The sequence below is a fragment of the Giraffa tippelskirchi genome, chromosome 7 (genome assembly GCF_054371585.1).
Source record: "Giraffa tippelskirchi isolate mGirTip1 chromosome 7, T2T-mGirTip1v1.2.pri, whole genome shotgun sequence".
NCBI classification, from domain to species: Eukaryota; Metazoa; Chordata; class Mammalia; order Artiodactyla; family Giraffidae; genus Giraffa; species Giraffa tippelskirchi.
The window spans coordinates 117,326,361-117,343,837 of record NC_137281.1 but is presented as its reverse complement, the minus strand read 5'-3'; the positions used below and the strand labels follow the sequence as shown (position 1 = coordinate 117,343,837).

The following is a 17,477-nucleotide window of genomic DNA, read 5'->3' as shown; positions in this document are numbered from 1 at the left end:
GTCATACATTTCAGGTAAACTGGATTACCCTTAGCCACTTTTCAAAAATCTTTGGTTACTGATAGATCCAAGCATTTGAAGCTGAGTGGTGGGAGTGCAGAGCAAAGCCCCTACCCTTATCTCACCTAACTGTTTCTACTATTATGTTTATTGATGTCAGTGACTACCAAGAAGAAAAGATATGCCTAAAGCTCTCATCCCTGAAAATGGATCTTATTTTTGTCTCTTTTACCAACAGTGATTTCCATGATGTGAATACATACTACTGTATGGGAGTAACCTTTCTCATCCGATTCTCCCCCAGGTAGTAATGTTTGCTAGCAGTCATGGTGCTAATGCTGCTAAGTCGCTTCAGTTGTGTCCGACTCTGTGCAACCCCACAGACGGCAGCCCACTAGGCTCCCCCGTCCCTGGGATTCTCCAGGCAAGAACACTGGAGTGGGTTGCCATTTCCTTCTCCAAGTGCTAATGAATAGATCTTAAAAGAGAGATGCTAACAGATCAAGTGACACAGATAATGATTAGAAATGATTCTTAGTCACTAGTCACAACTGAAAGTTTAGTTTTCTGATTTTTGCCACTTCTGAGTTTCCACTTAGAAAAAAAGCACTGATTGTCATATCCACATCCTACCTACTTGCCAAATTCTACTATTCATTGACAGTCTGTCCCATTGTGTGAATTCCAGAAGACCTTTTTAGAGACAAGCTCGTTTGTCAGTGGAAAGAGAACTTCAATGAAAATAATAAGACCCACCACTGATGCTGCCCAGCTATGGAAATTTATATGAGATACTTAGCCTCAACTCCCTTACCTCTAAAACAAAGATATTGGCTCAAATAGTTTCCAAGACCAACACTATTTCTAACATTAAAACTATATATTTTTCAATACTAAAATATTTCAGTTTAGGATAACTAAACTTTCAGTAACTACTTCTAGGATTTGACACATTTCAAATTTTTAATAATCACTGATTAATTTTTTTAGCAACACTTTAAGGATGCTATAGCCATGGAAACTCACTGATATAAAGTAACACTATAAAAATGTTTCAATCAATAGTAAGTTTAAGGATAAAACACAGAAAACTATGAAACCATAAGAGTCCCTGAAGGCAATATTAATTTAAACATACATTTGAATGATTACTGTGGGACTTAATATAAACAGTTGCAAATGAAAGCCAAGTGTTATCACACAAAAAACATAATCTTAAGATATATAGATGCTTCTGTATGTTCCTTCAATTTTTGCCTTTCTGCCTTTTAGTTCAGCAAGACTATGCCATTAGTAACAACAACAACAAGACAGCGCTTACTTTCTCCTCTTTGATATGAAAAAGGAAAGGGGGAAGGGGAGCGAGTAGAAAAGAAGCTATTTCATGAACATCGCAGCCTGTCAGAGATCGGAGGCCAAATCTCAGTGTTCCATTTACTGACTTTGACAGGAAACTCACATCTGTGCCCAATTTCACCCATTGTGTAAAATGTACACACTACCTTTATCTGATATCAGAGCAAGATCTTATCCTTAAAGTATTCAGCATGATGCCTGGCACACACAAGTAGTCCAACATTGTACCCATTATTGTTATCATTACTATAAATTACTTCAAATATGAATGTTACATGACATGGAGATAATGAGCAAAGATCAGAGAAGGAAAGCACAAGAAGGGATATGAAGAGGAACAGGGTTTAAGTCAAGCCACTTCCTGGTTTATTCTAAACCCACCATCTCGGATGATGTCTAACAACCTAGAAGCCTGAACGGAGGTGAGTGACTCCCACCTGGAGTCCTAGACTTGAAGGTGGGAGGACAGTAGGGCAGGTCAGCTGATTCTAAACTGTGACACTGCCAGAGTGGTCATTCCTCGTTAATTCTCCACACCTTTTTTGAGGCTCCCAGCAGAGTCCCATGAGGACAGATTCAAACTCTTTTGTCAGGGGCTTAAGCAGTTTGGTAAACTTGTACAAATGACTGGAGCAGCTGTGATATTTTTCGTCTAATATTCTACAGGATACTAATTGAGACTTGGAGGTAATTATCAATTTAAAACATTACATGCATAATCATTACTAAATGCTTTTAAAATTATTCACTCCTCCACAGAATGTACAAAACTTACGTTAAGTGAGAGATTCACCCTATTAGGGAGATTATATAATACTATATCATAATCTTATGGTAATCAGGATCTTTTATCAGAAAGTTTTTTATCAGAAGCTGCTCTTCTAAAGAGAACTTCAAATAAAACAATTAGTTCTTTCATTCTCCTTCCCTTTACCGGTTTACTCACATGAGCATGACTCATTCCCAGATAGAGGTTGGTATTCATGATCCAATAATGTTGGTGACAAAGGACACATTCTAGGACCCCGTTGATTGATTTGAGGCACAATAGTCTAATTTCTATGGGTTTAGAATAGACAAGATTATGTAACAGGCATAACCTCTGATTAAATTTTCATTAAGTACTCATAAAATTGTTAAATTAGCTAAATAAAAAGTTCCATATTAGATTATTTTCATATTTCATCCCATCAAAATTGGAAATCTCTTATGTTGCCTTTTTTTCTGTTTGGAAAATAACTGCTTGATTGATATATGCTTTCTTCAGTTTGAAGATGCTTTGTTCAATTCCATTTTTATTCTGGGATTGGCAACCAACAGATCTTGCCATGCACAAATGTCAGATGGATCAGATCAAGGCTATAGCAAACCAACCCCACCAAATGGGAAAATATATCTACTGCACAGTACAACACAGATGTAACACATCTGACTGAGTTAAGCAGCTTCCATAGTTTTAGCAACTGCAAGCGTATTAAATGAATCAACTCAAACATGTACAAACTTCACTTTGCACAGTAATGTAGGACCATAAGAATAACTGTGTAAACTGAAACTGTTCAAAGCAATCTTGCTTGATAATAGAGAAAATTATAATTCTATGAAGATTTTTTAAAATACTTCATCAAAAGAAACAAAATCTTTTGCTGTCAGCTATAAATATAGAAATAAGGAAATGAAATGTATAAGGAAATGAAAAAATAGTAAAACATTCACTTAATATGCTATAATTGGAAACATTAGAAACACTGAGAAGTAAAGCATTTCATTTCTTTTTAAAATCTTATCAAGAGTAGTGTGAACAGTGCTTGCTTTATTCTTCTCATCATATAAATATAAGGAACGAGCATCTTTTCTGTGCCTTGGCAAATTATCATTCCAAAGTTTGGATCAATCACTGACAATATATCCTTCCGGCTTTTCAAGCTGTAACTAACATATCTCAGAGTTCCTTTAATGTGAAGTTTTTCTTCAATGTCACCTCCACCAGGACATCTTCATCACCTTTCTCATTTTTGTCAATAAGGTCACTTTCATTAAATTTCTTGTCTGCCTCTCTAGGGTTCCTCCATTGGCAGTAATGTCAATATTCCCAAGGTCAGTAATTTTTTTCTGTTAATCCATTTACATTCTATACAAATTTCACTCCAGTGTTATTATTTTTTGTTCCTTCGTTCCACTTTTTTCTTGGCTGGCCAGTTCCCTGTTTTGATTATCCAGGTTTTTAAAATGTCACATGGGTTTAGGAAACAAGGCAGCAACACAACTATGCACTTTGTTGTATGTGAACTGAACAGGGGCACAGTTACCAATCACCAGACTTTTAAAGAAGTGATGTAATTGATCAGTGATGATAATACCTATCAGTTACTTATATGGTGATGTGTGGACTAAACTACTAGCAGCAAAGTTTGTACTTTAGGCAATGACACCTGTTTAATAGGCCATAATAACTGAAATTTGAATGTATCATTGGGAAATGGGTGTTATTTAACTAAACTATAAGAACTGAAATCTAGGCATATCACAGAATATAAAAATTGTGCAAAATGAGGATTGCTCCCATATTTGATCAGTGAATAAATATAAATTTGCCATTTAATAAATATCAAAAAGTATGTTATTTATTATATGAATTAGAGATAAGAAGTATGGGTTATTAATAGAGGTTTCCTGCCATTATGGAATATAGTTAGAAAGAAAAAATCTGCCTAATTATCTACAATACTAGGCATAACATGGGTGCTGTGGGGTGGTATAAACAACAGGCCATGGAAGCACAAACCCAGAGTTCTCAGGTAACAATTATGAATAGCCTGACTACTAAACAATACTTAAAATAATAATAAAATCTTTTAAACTAGTTGCTTCTACTGATAACTGTCAGAAAACCGTCACATTTTAAATTCCACTTTTTAGGGTTGTACCACATTCAACGAGCAACTCTCAAGACTATGCTTGACATGATTGAGCAGTAAATTCCACATTTTCTGTTTAAAAAGGAAATGTGTATATTCTGCTAAATCTTTACACCCAAGCGTTTCCTCAAAATTGTTTGGGGACTGCTGAGTACTTAAGTTTGGTTTTCACCATGTTTTTTTCCCACCAGTGGAATCCTTCACAGGCACAGAGTTAGGATGAGCAAGTGGAAGATGAGAGAGCAGCAGTTTGGTAAAGGGAAAATCATACCTATGCATTTAGAGTACTTTTAAACTGGAGCCTGTTATACACAGTGAAGTAAGCCAGAAAGAAAAACACCAATACAGTATACTAACGCATATATATGGAATTTAGAAAGTTGGTAAAGATAACCCTGTATGCAAGACAGCAAAAGAGACACAGATATATAGAACAGTCTTTTGGATTCTATGGAGAGGGCGAGGGTGGGATGATATGGGAGAATGGCATTGAAGCATGTAAATTATCATATGTGAAACGAATCGCCAGTCCAGGTTCGATGCATGATACAGGGTGCTCGGGGCTGGTGCACCGGGATGACCCAGAGGGATGGGATGGGGAGGGAGGAGGGAGCGGGGTTCAGGATGGGGAAAACATGTACACCCATGGAGGATTCATGTCAATGTATGGCAAAACCAATACAATATTGTAAAGTAAAAAAATAAATAATAAAAAAAATTTAAAAAAAAAGTTTTAGGCATAATTTCTATAGCTGTTAGTTGTTTTCAAACAGCATAAAATTTCTCCTCCATAACTAAGAGCACATATTTTCCAAATTCAAGTTTTATGTATTTTCTAATAAAAATTAGATTCGGTAACAACACAAAGCCTTTAAATTACGTTGGTTAAGTTTAGGAACTCAGATGAAGAAATGGCACCTCCTGGTGAGCGCTTTGATGGAAAGCTTTTCTCATTTACAAACTTGTTGAATCAATAACTTTCCTGACCATCACTTCTAGATGTTTACTCTGGAAACAAATCAGCCATTGCTACATGACTGCTTATGATAATACTTACATGACCACCCATAAAAGTCTGGATCACAAACCCACAAACTGAGCAGGCTCTGATCTTTAGTATAACAACAGAGACAAATACACAACCTGGATGCATTTTCACTGTCTCTCACTTACTGTGATTTCAACAATAGTTAAACAAACAATATAACCTTTAGCAATCAAGAAAACTCATTTCACAGAATTCTTGGTTAACGAAAGGTTTTACGTCATAGTGGGAAAGAATATTCCCTAATAGACACTCAACTTGAGGGCTCTTAAAAATCTTCCATCTCTAGTGTGCTCAACCCAGAAACTTTTACTGAAGAAACTAAGAATTCCAAAGTTGTTGGGGAAAACTCTAGTCACTCTGCTTTAGTCTTACAGCAGTATTTGATTTAGATAACTATAGTGTCAATGGATTTTTCTCTCTAATTTTCTATGAATCTTCAAGGTATTTAATAATTTTGGAATACTCTTAAGAATTATTATTATCATAAACCTGGATCCATTTACCAGCAGCTCTTATGTGCAAGGCACATAATATCTTACATATTTTTTCAAAATTATCCTTTTTTAGCCTTGTTATAATGTTGTCAGGTAGGTGGGATTATCAACACTTGACAAATAAGGACATCCAAATTCACAGTTTTAAACTGTTAATGTGTGACAGACAGATTCATGATCAGGGAGGTCTGGTTTCATTGCCCAGGGATTTTATACTTTGTTATACATGTCTTATAACTCAAGGGGCACCATAAACATCATGGTCTATGTATAATAGTGCTTGCTGCTGCTGCTAAGTCACTGTAGTCGTGTCTGACTCTGTGCGCCCCATAGACGGCAGCCCACCAGGCTCCGCTGTCCCTGGGATTCTCCAGGCAAGAACACTGGAGTGGGTTGCCATTTCCTTCTCCAATCCATCAAAGTGAAAAATGAAAGTGAAGTCATTCAGTCGAGTCCAACTCTTTGTGACCCCATGGACTGCAGCCTACCAGGCTCCTCCATCCATGGGATTTTCCAGGCAAGAGTACTGGAGTGGGTTGCCATTGCCTTCTCCATAATAGTGTTTGAGGAGATCAAAAATATAACCACAGATTATTTCTAGAATAGTAAAAAAAAAAAAGAAAATATTTTAGTGTAGAGGTGTTTGGACAGACCTTCATTGGATAATGGAGGAAGGATGTTCTAAACAATTGTTTTGAGTTGATGCAAACATAAAGAAAGGTTTGAAGAAATTAAGCCAAAGACAGCATGGACCAGAAGTACTGATGAAGGAAAGATCATCAGAAGCATCCTAGCAAAGGGCTGGGTTTTGGGATTTGACTCAAGGTATAATAGGATGCAAGTAGGAGGTTTTCCAAAAGGGATTGCAGTGATAAAAAATGATCTTTTACACAGATGAGACAAATTCTTTCAAAACCTAAATTTGACTATGCCACCCATAGCCAAAATCTTAAAAAACTTCTCAGTAGCTCCAAGATAATGTCTAATAATTTTTAAATGACATTCAAAGTACCAACATTTTCTTTAACATTCCCTATTGTTACTTCATCTATGCTCCATACATCCTGAACTCCTCACAGTTTCCAGGACACACCATTCTGTTTTATGCATCCACATATGGGCACATGCTATTTCTTGCTTCTCTGTTTAAAAAAAAGTGAATTTCAACTAAACCTTCAAGAGCCTCTTAAAGCATTTTCTCCCCTGAAAAAATCCATCATGATAATAGTTGTTAAACAGTGACTGTCCATATTTTACATCTTATCCCTCACAAAGATTGTCTCAATGTTCAAGACCTAAGAATATTGCAGAAATACTAGAGACACTTCCATTAAAGTTATGAGCAAATCAAAGATGTTAACTCTATTAGCCAAGGTCACAGAAGGAATCAGATGGCACACCCAAATTAAGATTATTCAATCTTAATTGATTCAATGGAGAAACTATGGACAACAGATGGGCAGGATATAAAGAGACCAGAAAGAGTAGTAAACTAACTGCACTGAAACAAATAACAAGGGAGGAAAAAGCTCCTAGAACCAGGAATGAGACTGTCACCTGCTGAGGGTTGGTGAGGCCAGTGTTAGCTTTTTGGTTGCAGGATTCTTCCAGCAAAATGGTGACACCATAGGAAGGAAACTAAAGAAATAAATATCTGACTCGAGTCTACTCCCTCTTTCCCATATCTTTCCAGGACTTCTCATCATCTATAGAGCATAGAGACCACTGACTTGTCCATCTAGGGGCAGAGGGCAGAGTGAAGAAGGGTGAAAAATGAATCTGGAGAGCCAAATGAAGGACAACAAGCATATCCACTTTTAACACTGTCACGGCATGTAGTATTAGAAATATAAGCCAATAAAATTAGCCAAGGCAAATAGTAAAGAGGTATAAAAACTGGAAAGGAGAAGTGTAATTCATTGAAAATAATACATGTGTATACTTACAAAACTCAAAACGAGTAATGAAAATATTTCATTAAAAATTCAGTTGGTTGAATAAAAAATATATACAAAAATCACTAGCCTTCCTGTTATCCAATAAAGGGGTCCCATTTAAAATAGAATGAGATGTAATAACTAGGAATAAGCTTTTTAACTGTTCAAGATTCACATGAAGAAAAATGTAAAGCATAATTGGAATACACAAAAGGAGACTTAAATAATGGCAAGCTATGTTCTATTCTTCATATCATAAGGATGTCACCATTTTAGGGATGATGTCAAACTATTTTATTTTCCCAAAAAGTATTATCAGTCCCTCTTATGAGTCCTACTTTCTACTGCATAGACACCTCCCTTACTGATATCAACATCTGGGTACACACCATGTTAGTTACTTGCACTGTTAGAAGGTTATTCAGGTTTTTAAGACCTTGTTCTGCCCACATTTAAGTTTTAATTAGTTATTGGATTAAAAGCTCTCTTTCTCTCTCTACAAACAGGGGGAAATAGTGACTCTAGCAGTAGGAGGAGGAGGCTGTGGCTTCTCTGATATGCACCGTTCCTCTTTCTCCTGGAGGCAATTTCCATGATATTGAGGAAGAGAGAAAGAGAGAAAAGAGACAGATGAATCTTTATTTAAACCAACACAGTATTTTAAGGCAATTATCCTTCAACTAAAAATAAGTTAAAAAAAAAAAAAAAAACTGCAATGGTGACCATTAGTAGTCATTATCTATCTAAGGGTCACTGTCTACTCAGTTAGTAGTAGAACTTTTCCAGATCCTTCTCTTAGGGGAAGTACAAGCTTGGTAGAACTGGCTGGTGTGAAACGTATTTTCAAATAGTTCCCCAGGGCATTGATGAACTCTTCCAAGACTCAAGACCTGGCCTCTTTTTCCTGCTGCACCCCTCCTGGGTGTATGGGCATACACATTCCTTTCAGATGCTTGCCTCTTCACCATGTCGGTGACAATCCCTGATAAAACCAGAGCCTGTGGTCACATTTTCCCTCTCTTGTCCTTGAATGCTGGCACTTCAAGCCTATTCAGGAGCCATCTCCAATATTTCTCAGCAACTGTGACTTTAAGCAGAGAGGGACATCCCGGCACACACTGTGGCTGGCTGTCCCCCACTTGACCACGCTTAGGTCACACTGTCTGCTAAGTAGGCAGCCAATTAAAAAATGAAATACTCATCTAGCTGGCACTTCCAGCAAGTACTTTAGGAGTACTTCTCTTGGAATTTTCTTCACTTCAGGAAAAGGAAACACTTCTCAGAGCAATGAGCAGCTCCTTGGCTAATGCCCGAAGTGATCCCTTTCTGTCTTTCAATGCTTTTATTAACAAATGGTTGGGGCAGGGTGGGGGTGAGAGTGGTGCTTGTGGCGAACCAGATTTTCTCAGCAGATCCTGTTAAGAGGTTCTGGCTGCAATGCAGTGATTTTTTTCTCAAGTTAGAAATTGGAAGTCTCTTAGAATCTCCTCTTTTCAGCTTAGTCACTAGCCATTTCATGAAAATAAGATTCTTATTAATCTCATATATATTGCAAATGGTTAAAATCTCTATGGGGCAAAATGAGGTTCCACCTACCTTTGACAAATACCATTTCTAGAAATTATACTATAGATAAACTTGTAAACATGGAAAGTAATTATTCATTATAGTTCATAAGAGCAAAGACTAGAAACAACCAAAGTGTGTTTAGATAAATAATGGTATGTCCATATAATGGAATAAGGGCTAAATATTATTTTAAATATTTTAATGTTTTCATTATTTGTAAGCAGATTAATGATTTGTTTTTTAAGCAAGTGTTCAGGAAACCTTGACTTTGCAGTTAATGCTGTGATAGTCCAGACTATACTAAAGAGTGGGGCGTAGCTTTGTATATGTGGAAATGGAATAATCTTAATACATTTTTAGGTAAAAAGACAAAGGTAAGGTAAAGGATAATCAGAGTATGTGTTTCTATTTGAGAAAAAAATGTATATGTTTATAGATGATATGTTAATAGGTGTGTGTATGTGTGTATATGAGGTTGATGCAGTTTTCCCTATTTTACAAATAAGAAAACCAAGACTTGAGAACATCACAAATTCCGATCACGGAACCAGATGTGGCATAACTATGATTTGAATTTCAAGTGCCCAAATCACAGGCACTTTTCAATACAACATTCTTAACCCTTGACTAACTTTTATCAGGGTGGAATTGATTATTCCTTTTTATATCATCAAATTATAAATGTACCTGTTTAGAATATATCACACGATGTGCAGTAGTGTGTGTGTGTATTGCTCTCCCCTGGTCCCGAGTGTGGGCCTCATGAGGGCAGGTGCTCTGTAGAGCCATCTCTGTATCCTTGATGCTCTGGTGTGGCACACTCAAGAAGAGCACTTCAGAAAGGAATGAAGGGCAGTCATACATCTTCATACGTAAGTGACGAGGAGAGCTTTATTAAGTGCCTAGGGTAAGGCAACTTCAAGTTGTTTTTTTTTTTTCTTTTTAACAACAGTAATAGTAACAGGATGCCTTATGGTATCTGAGGACTGTGTGAAAGTTTAGCTAAATGGGCTAAATATGATTAAACCCAAGACTCAAACCTGCATAGCAAATTTAACTTAGTGAACATGTATCAGTATCTATTATGTGCTGTTAACAAAAAGAACCATTTGTTTCCACGATCACACTTTAAAGTCCCCGATGCACAGAATGTCAATGTCCCTTACTAAGTGGTCTGAAAGGTCAAGCCAGTAAACTTTTGCTGATTTGCAGGTCGCCCCTCCAAAGATTCAGTGGGTCAGATATCTGTTCATGTGGACATCACCGCCACTCCAGGAACTGGAGAGCATAAAGTCACTGTAAAAGGTATATTTTGGGTTCAGGTAGATCAAACAGCCTATAAGACTTTAACCTCTCAAAAAATAATTATATGCAAAATGTTTTTTCTGGAAACCCTGTTTTTAAAAATCTATATTAAATTATTTTAGGGCATGCTTAGAATACCTTCATGAATCCAAAACTTTTGATTTAAAACAAAACAAATTAATAGCATAGATATTTAACCTATATTACTTGAAAAGTCTAAATGGTTTAAATACATTGATGATTATATTTCAGAATTGTATGACTGTGTTCTCTATGGTTGAGGCTGTGGTCGCCTCCAACTTACCAATGACATTTTAGATGTTAACTCAGTACATTCTTACTATCCACATAATCTACCTACTTTTTCTATGTGATTTCCAACAACTGGTTTGATTTTTTTTAAATGGGTGGTTGAATCAATTGGCTTTATATTATAAAAATGAAATCTGAATTCAGGGGTCATTTTGAAGATGTAATTTAATGATTTATACTTGGCTCAATAGAACCATGTTCTATTTTTATATTATCATGGACACTCACTTTAAGTAGTATCTATTTTAATCAAAACCATGGCCTTCTAACATATTTCAAAGTTTCACTACCTAAACTAACACTGTTATAGTATATAATAGATTATATATGGTATTAGTAAACATACAGATAAGTGGGCATGACTATATATGCCAGTGTTGTTAAACATTTTTCAAAAATATTTTGCTGACGTATACCAAATGCTAGAAGTTTTATGAACCTCCTGAATTAGCAAGTTTAATTATAAGACACCTCCTTAAGGATACTATCCACATCATCAAAGAATGAGTAAAGATGTATGTATAAGAATGTTCACTTAAGTATTATTTATGATGCCTGAAATTAGGAAACTGCCATAATATGCAATAAGTGATTTGTTGAATATTGAATGAAATCTACACATAATTAAATATTTGCAGTTGGAAAATATATAATGAATTACAATGCTATCCATGATGGACTTAAAAAAATGAAACTATTTTTAAGACTGCAATACATTATGATCCCATTCTATATATAAAAATTGAAAGCATCACACCAAAATATTAACAGTCATTTCTTGAGTGATAAAATTATAGATTTTTCTTTTAATCTATTTTCTGTATATTTTCTAAATATTTCATGAACATATCATAAGTTTAATATGAAAAGCAACATGTTTTCACCTAAACAAGAATCATAACTTTTCAGTAGTAACAATTGTCATTTTAATTACAGCTTTTTACCATCCCAATGCCACATGGCTTAGAGCTGAAAGCCCTATCAAGCATGCGGTCCAGAGAGAAAATTGTTTTTCCTAGTCCTAGTCAGTGGGGTTAGGGTGTTATTAAACACAAGTTACAGCTTCATACATCATTTTAAAAAATAAATATCCTCTTTAAAGATCAAAGAGAAAGCCTAGGATTCCGCACATGGGTTTGCTAACACTTTATATCCCTTTCCTTTTCCTTCTGTTTTTTAGTGATTGCTATTAATGACTTAAACTGGCAGACCACGGCAATGTTCCGCCCCTTTGTGGAAGTCTGTATGCTGGGACCCAACCTCGGAGACAAGAAGAGAAAACAAGGCACAAAAACAAAAAGCAACACATGGTCACCAAAGTATAATGAGACATTTCAGTTGTAAGTTATAACCCAGCTCCATTTTTCAACCAGGCAATAGGCATTGTACAGTTACACTTATGAGGGACTCACAGAGTAGGAATGGCACTGGGCTGTGCTAAGGAGAGTAAAACCTATAGGTTTAAGGGTTCCTGTTCATCACTGATCCAAGGCAAATGAAGAAAACTGTAATAGGAGGGCTTTGCTCTCATGGAAGTCACACTCCAGATATTAAGAAAATTTGATAAACAAAATCATAAACAAATAAAAAGCTGTCATATGATAGTGAATACTAAGCATAGCATTAAAACAGCATGATAGGGTGGTCTGTTGGCTGCTAAGATGAGGTGTTCAGGGGAGCCTCTCTGACTTTTAAATAGGAGCCTGAAAAAATAATGGGGCTAGTTGTAACCAGGTTATTACACCACTGCACCTAAAGGAGAAGAGCGCTTACTAAAATTAGGACTATGAAAACTTCATATGTCGTCACTCACTAGTATTACTAGGAAACTGACCTTCTGTGGAGACAAACAGCTTACTTGAGGAGCCTCACAGGCAAGAAGCCGAAGAAATAAAGTCTTCCCTCACTTGCATCATTATCTCTGACTTTCCATTGATGCTCTCTTTTGGCTAAACCCAGCTGGAAGCCAGAGCACAGAGAAACTCAGTGGGTGCAGTTCTTACAGGTCAGCGTCTTCGTGCAAAGTACAAGGAGAAGAATGCAGAGTTGATCCAGGTGGAGCAAATGGAAGTTGTCTGGCACTGAATGAAACCAAGGATGACTCCTAGTTTTGGGCATAAGCAGTTGGGAGATATTTACTTGCTGAGATGGAGAGTAGGGGCAGGCCATGAGAAGCAAAGATTTTCTTTTAAATCTATTCATCTGGAGATGGGTATTGTACATCTAAGAGGACCTATCAAATATATGGTTAGATATAAATTGAGAATTATCGGTGTATAGATGTAATTAATTCTACAAATCTAGATGAGCTGACCTAGGGACAGATAGGAAGCCGAGGGGTAGGGAACATAAGACAAAGCCCTAGGGACTTTCATACACACGCATGCTGCACGCACACATGCACACTTACCAAGCTTCCCTTACTGCTTTCGTTCTTTGTTATTTCACATTCTTGGTTTCCCAGAGACCTTCCAGCATCTGTTTTCTGAATAATTAACTCTTACCGCTCATTAAAACTTAACTATCCTACTACAGCTATTAAAAGGGTTCTAATAATGCTTGCTAACAAACCAGCTCACAAGAGTCCACCTATGTACTCCTCCAAATTACCCAAAAAGTTTGATCCAATTAAAAAGTCTTCCAAAAGGTTCTAGGAATACCTGAATAATGCAAAATTCAGATACAATGCGATGAGCTACTGAGACCACGATTCTGGGGAAAAGGCAGCATTTTGACTCATTTTAATTCACAAGAAGTCCCAGAGCCTGTCATATTTTGTCATTCTATTCTTTACCCCCCAGGATTCCATTTTCCTGAATGTCATTTCAGACTGTCTCTAAAATAAGTACACAGCTTAGTTGTCCATGTCTCCTGGAAACAAAAGTCTGACTTGGCAAGATATTTGATCAGAAAAAAAGTCACTTAGAAAAGGAAGGAATCTGGAAGCTTGTACCACTGAGGAATAGAAGTGCATTCATTAGAAAGTCAGGACTATCTGAGGAGGAATTAAAATAAGGGACGGGGGGATTATCCTCAGCATTTCACCGCACAGCCTTCTTCATTAGGTTCAGTTCCGCGCTGACAGGCTGTCTTGGGTCATTATTAGAAGAGGCCAGCCTCAGCCCCAATCTTGACAGGCCTAACAGTTGCCATACGAAAGAACTGGCATTGAAGCACCAGGCACTGCTGGAACTGATTTACTCTGGAGATTTGTACCCAATTTAGCATCTTGTGAATAGTGCTTGATAGTCTGAACAGTGTATTTCCCTGACAAAAGACTCCTACATATAATAGCTTTTCCAGGAGTCTGAGGTAGAGAAAGGAATTGACAATAATGGATGTGAAACAATGGCACAGAGACTCTTCCAAAAGGTACCCCGCCCCCAGCCTAGTTTCCATGACCCTTAATAACCCCTCCTACCCCTGTATCACTGGGGAGACCTTGCCCCCAATGATTAATAACAACATAATATTTTAATTCCAGTTTCTAGTAATATCCTTAACATCAGGGGGCAGTCAAGCATTTTTAGATTGATTTCCTATTTCTACTTAGGAAAAGAAGGAGTTTTTAAGTTAGATTGCTGAGTAATAGCAATGTAAATACAATCTAAGGAAAATTTAAAGAATATTTGCAGAGTTAAAATGCAATGATACTTTATTTGCCAATACAACATTCTAAACAATGTATAAAATTTTCCACAGTCTATTAGAACCATATTGATCCCTATTTGAAAATGCTCAAAATCCCTGTTTTTAATCCACACAGCACTCTGAGTAAAGAAAACCGCCCAGGGGCCTATGAACTTCACCTTTCGGTTAAAGATTACTGCTTTGCCAGAGAAGATCGAATTATCGGAATGACAGTAATTCAGCTCCAGAATATAGCCGAAAAGGGGAGCCACGGGGCATGGTATCCCCTTTTGAAAAATGTCTCTATGGATGAAACTGGTTTGACTATCCTTAGAATCCTCTCTCAGAGGACCAGTGATGATGTGGCTAAAGAATTTGTAAGACTTAAATCTGAAACAAGATCTACTGAAGAGAGTGCTTGAAACAATACCATACCCCAAGATAGCATCTCTGAGAGCTCACAAACTGTTTGACTACTGCATGCATGTGCAAATACAGGGGAATGTTTATTTCACTACATTTCAGTGTTTGCCAGTGCTCAAGTACAATGTCTACAAGGTATGTGGGAAACCTGCGCAACTTTTATACCAATTCTGGTCTTTGAGAAATAAATGTTCCATGAAGTGCCAAAATCATGATGTTAAGTGAAATATCCAGAGTATCTTTTAAAATGTTTATTGCATTACCAATTTCTCATCCATTAAACATACTAAAACACAGTCTTTTGAGTTTGTCCATTAGTTATCCTTGTTACATTGGTTTATATGTCCAGTAGATGTGAAAGCATTTGTTACTCAAATTCTGTTTTATTTAGACTTACCTCATAATAGATGTCTTACAAATACCCTTTTCTACCATGACTAGAAATGCAGTTACTTCTAGAAAGCATTTGTAATTTTATAGTTGCAGATATATTGTGATGATTTTTGCATAAAAAATAAAATAGAAAAGGTGGGAAATATTTTATGCTGACCAGTTTCCAACCTTTCTGAAATATCACTGTGAAGAAATGCTCTTAAAGCAAACTTATACAAAGCAATGCTAAATAGTTTGTTAACATGTTTGATATATCAACAAAAATTTGTTCCTTAAAACTGCCAAGGTCACATCACATTTGTAAAAAAAAAAATAATAGGTTGAAGCGTTTGCCATCTAGCATTATGTCTTGGCTTTACCAAATTTCATTCTTTAGAAAGTCATAGGACTATTGGTTTAGAAGTACGATGGAAGGATTGTTTCTTAAAATTACCTATGATAAGTACTATACTGTTAGTGTTTTCCTTCTGACAGTTATGACTAACTCCTTCTTTACTGAGTGCTATAATCAGTTAAATGTTTCCTTTTCAGAAATATTCAACAATTTGTACTGAATGCAGCATTATTATATATTGCACTGGAGAAAAAAGTCATGTCTTCAGCTACTTAGTGAAAAATGTAAAATGAAGTCTGAACAAATTGCTTACAATTTTGTAATTTATGTTATTTATAAGCCCAAGATGCATACAATGCAATAGGAAAACAACTTATTACAGCTCAGTAGATAAAAATATAACTAGGTTGGATTTTGAATATGAAATAGTTTATAAACATTTGCACTTTCTCTATTTTTATGGTTTGACTTTTTAGAGTCTGTACCTAAATAGTTGGCTGTAGAACAGTAGTTTGTAATTGTAACTTGTGGTCATAACTGTTAGTGGGCAACATATACATTCAGAAAAAAGACCCTGTTAACAATGACTGCTTTGTGAACAAGCTGGTCCAATATGTTAAGAACAAGTGAAAAGTATCATGACTCCCAGAACCATGCTGTTACTGGGTGTGAAACCACTGACAGCAAGATCCACTAATTTATGTTAAATTGATAGGCAAGTGCTTTGTTAATAACGTCTTCAAATGCTACAATGCAATCCTCTGACATATGCATTAATAAATGAATATATATTAAGCACATGTAATACTTCATTGTATCTTCTGCCTTTTTATTTCATATATGCAACATCACTTCATTATTTAGGAATAAGAAATCCAGATTCTTTTTACTGGATAGAACACTCTTCACAATGTTTGGTTCTAGTATCTCATTAGAATTGGAGAAAAAAAATTCCAATTCTGTTCCTGGAAAAAGTTGCATATTACAAAATAATGAGCCTGAAAATAGGAAAAAACTGATATATCTACTTGTCTGCATGTCTCTGAATATTGTTAAGCTAATGAAAAAATTCAACATTTAAATATAGACAAGCAACACCATTAAATAAAACTGTACATACGAAAGGTTTCATTATTTTATTGAAGGATTCATTCAAGATTTAAAACAATTTTACAGAACACTGACTTGAGGAATACATTAATGTCATAAAGCACAACACCACTGAATAAATAGCAGTTTTGGTGTGCATTGATCACATAAAAAATTATGACCTAAGTATATTTCCGGTATTTGTTTAATTGGATCTATTCATTCTATCTTTGTGTGTGTGTACAATATATATCAAACACTAATGGTGATGGTGTGAGTTGTGTCTATTTATTAATATCATAAAGTACCAGTACTAATTTTGAGATAGTTATAAATTCTACAGTCTTTGTTGTTTCTCCCAAGATATAAGTATTTGTTGTCTCTGGCACAAAGCCTGTTGTGTTTACATAACCAAATTAGTCATCACTCTAAAGTTCACAGCAACCTCCACCAACCATAGGCTCCATTAAAGTGTGAAACAATTTTTTTATTTTAGGTAAAATACATAAAGACAAAGCTTGACTTTTCATCTACAGGTGAAACTTACAGTAGAAGTTCTCAAAGAAACACATGAAAATCAAATTTTGCTAAAAGTAGGTGTTTAAAACCACACTGAAACATTTATTATTTAAAGAGGTTTTCATGAATTATTATTTAAGGTAAGCAATC

At 35.9% G+C, this 17,477-nt stretch overlaps 1 protein-coding gene and 1 long non-coding RNA gene across 2 annotated transcripts in view; one reads left to right on the top strand and one right to left on the bottom strand.

Moving 5' to 3' along the window:
- The window catches only part of UNC13C (unc-13 homolog C), a 1,717,543-nt gene extending 1,701,022 nt beyond the window's left edge, over window positions 1–16,521 (top strand). The window contains exons 61-63 of the mRNA XM_081513848.1: window positions 10,535–10,627; window positions 12,120–12,279; window positions 14,706–16,521. Coding sequence (XP_081369974.1) covers window positions 10,535–10,627; window positions 12,120–12,279; window positions 14,706–14,991 — 539 coding nt within the window. The 3' untranslated portion in view covers window positions 14,992–16,521. The remainder of the gene's footprint in view (window positions 1–10,534; window positions 10,628–12,119; window positions 12,280–14,705) is intronic.
- LOC145514874 (uncharacterized) overlaps window positions 1–17,477 on the bottom strand; it is a 142,615-nt gene that overhangs the window by 16,704 nt on the left and 108,434 nt on the right. The gene's annotated exons all lie outside the window — the stretch shown is intronic.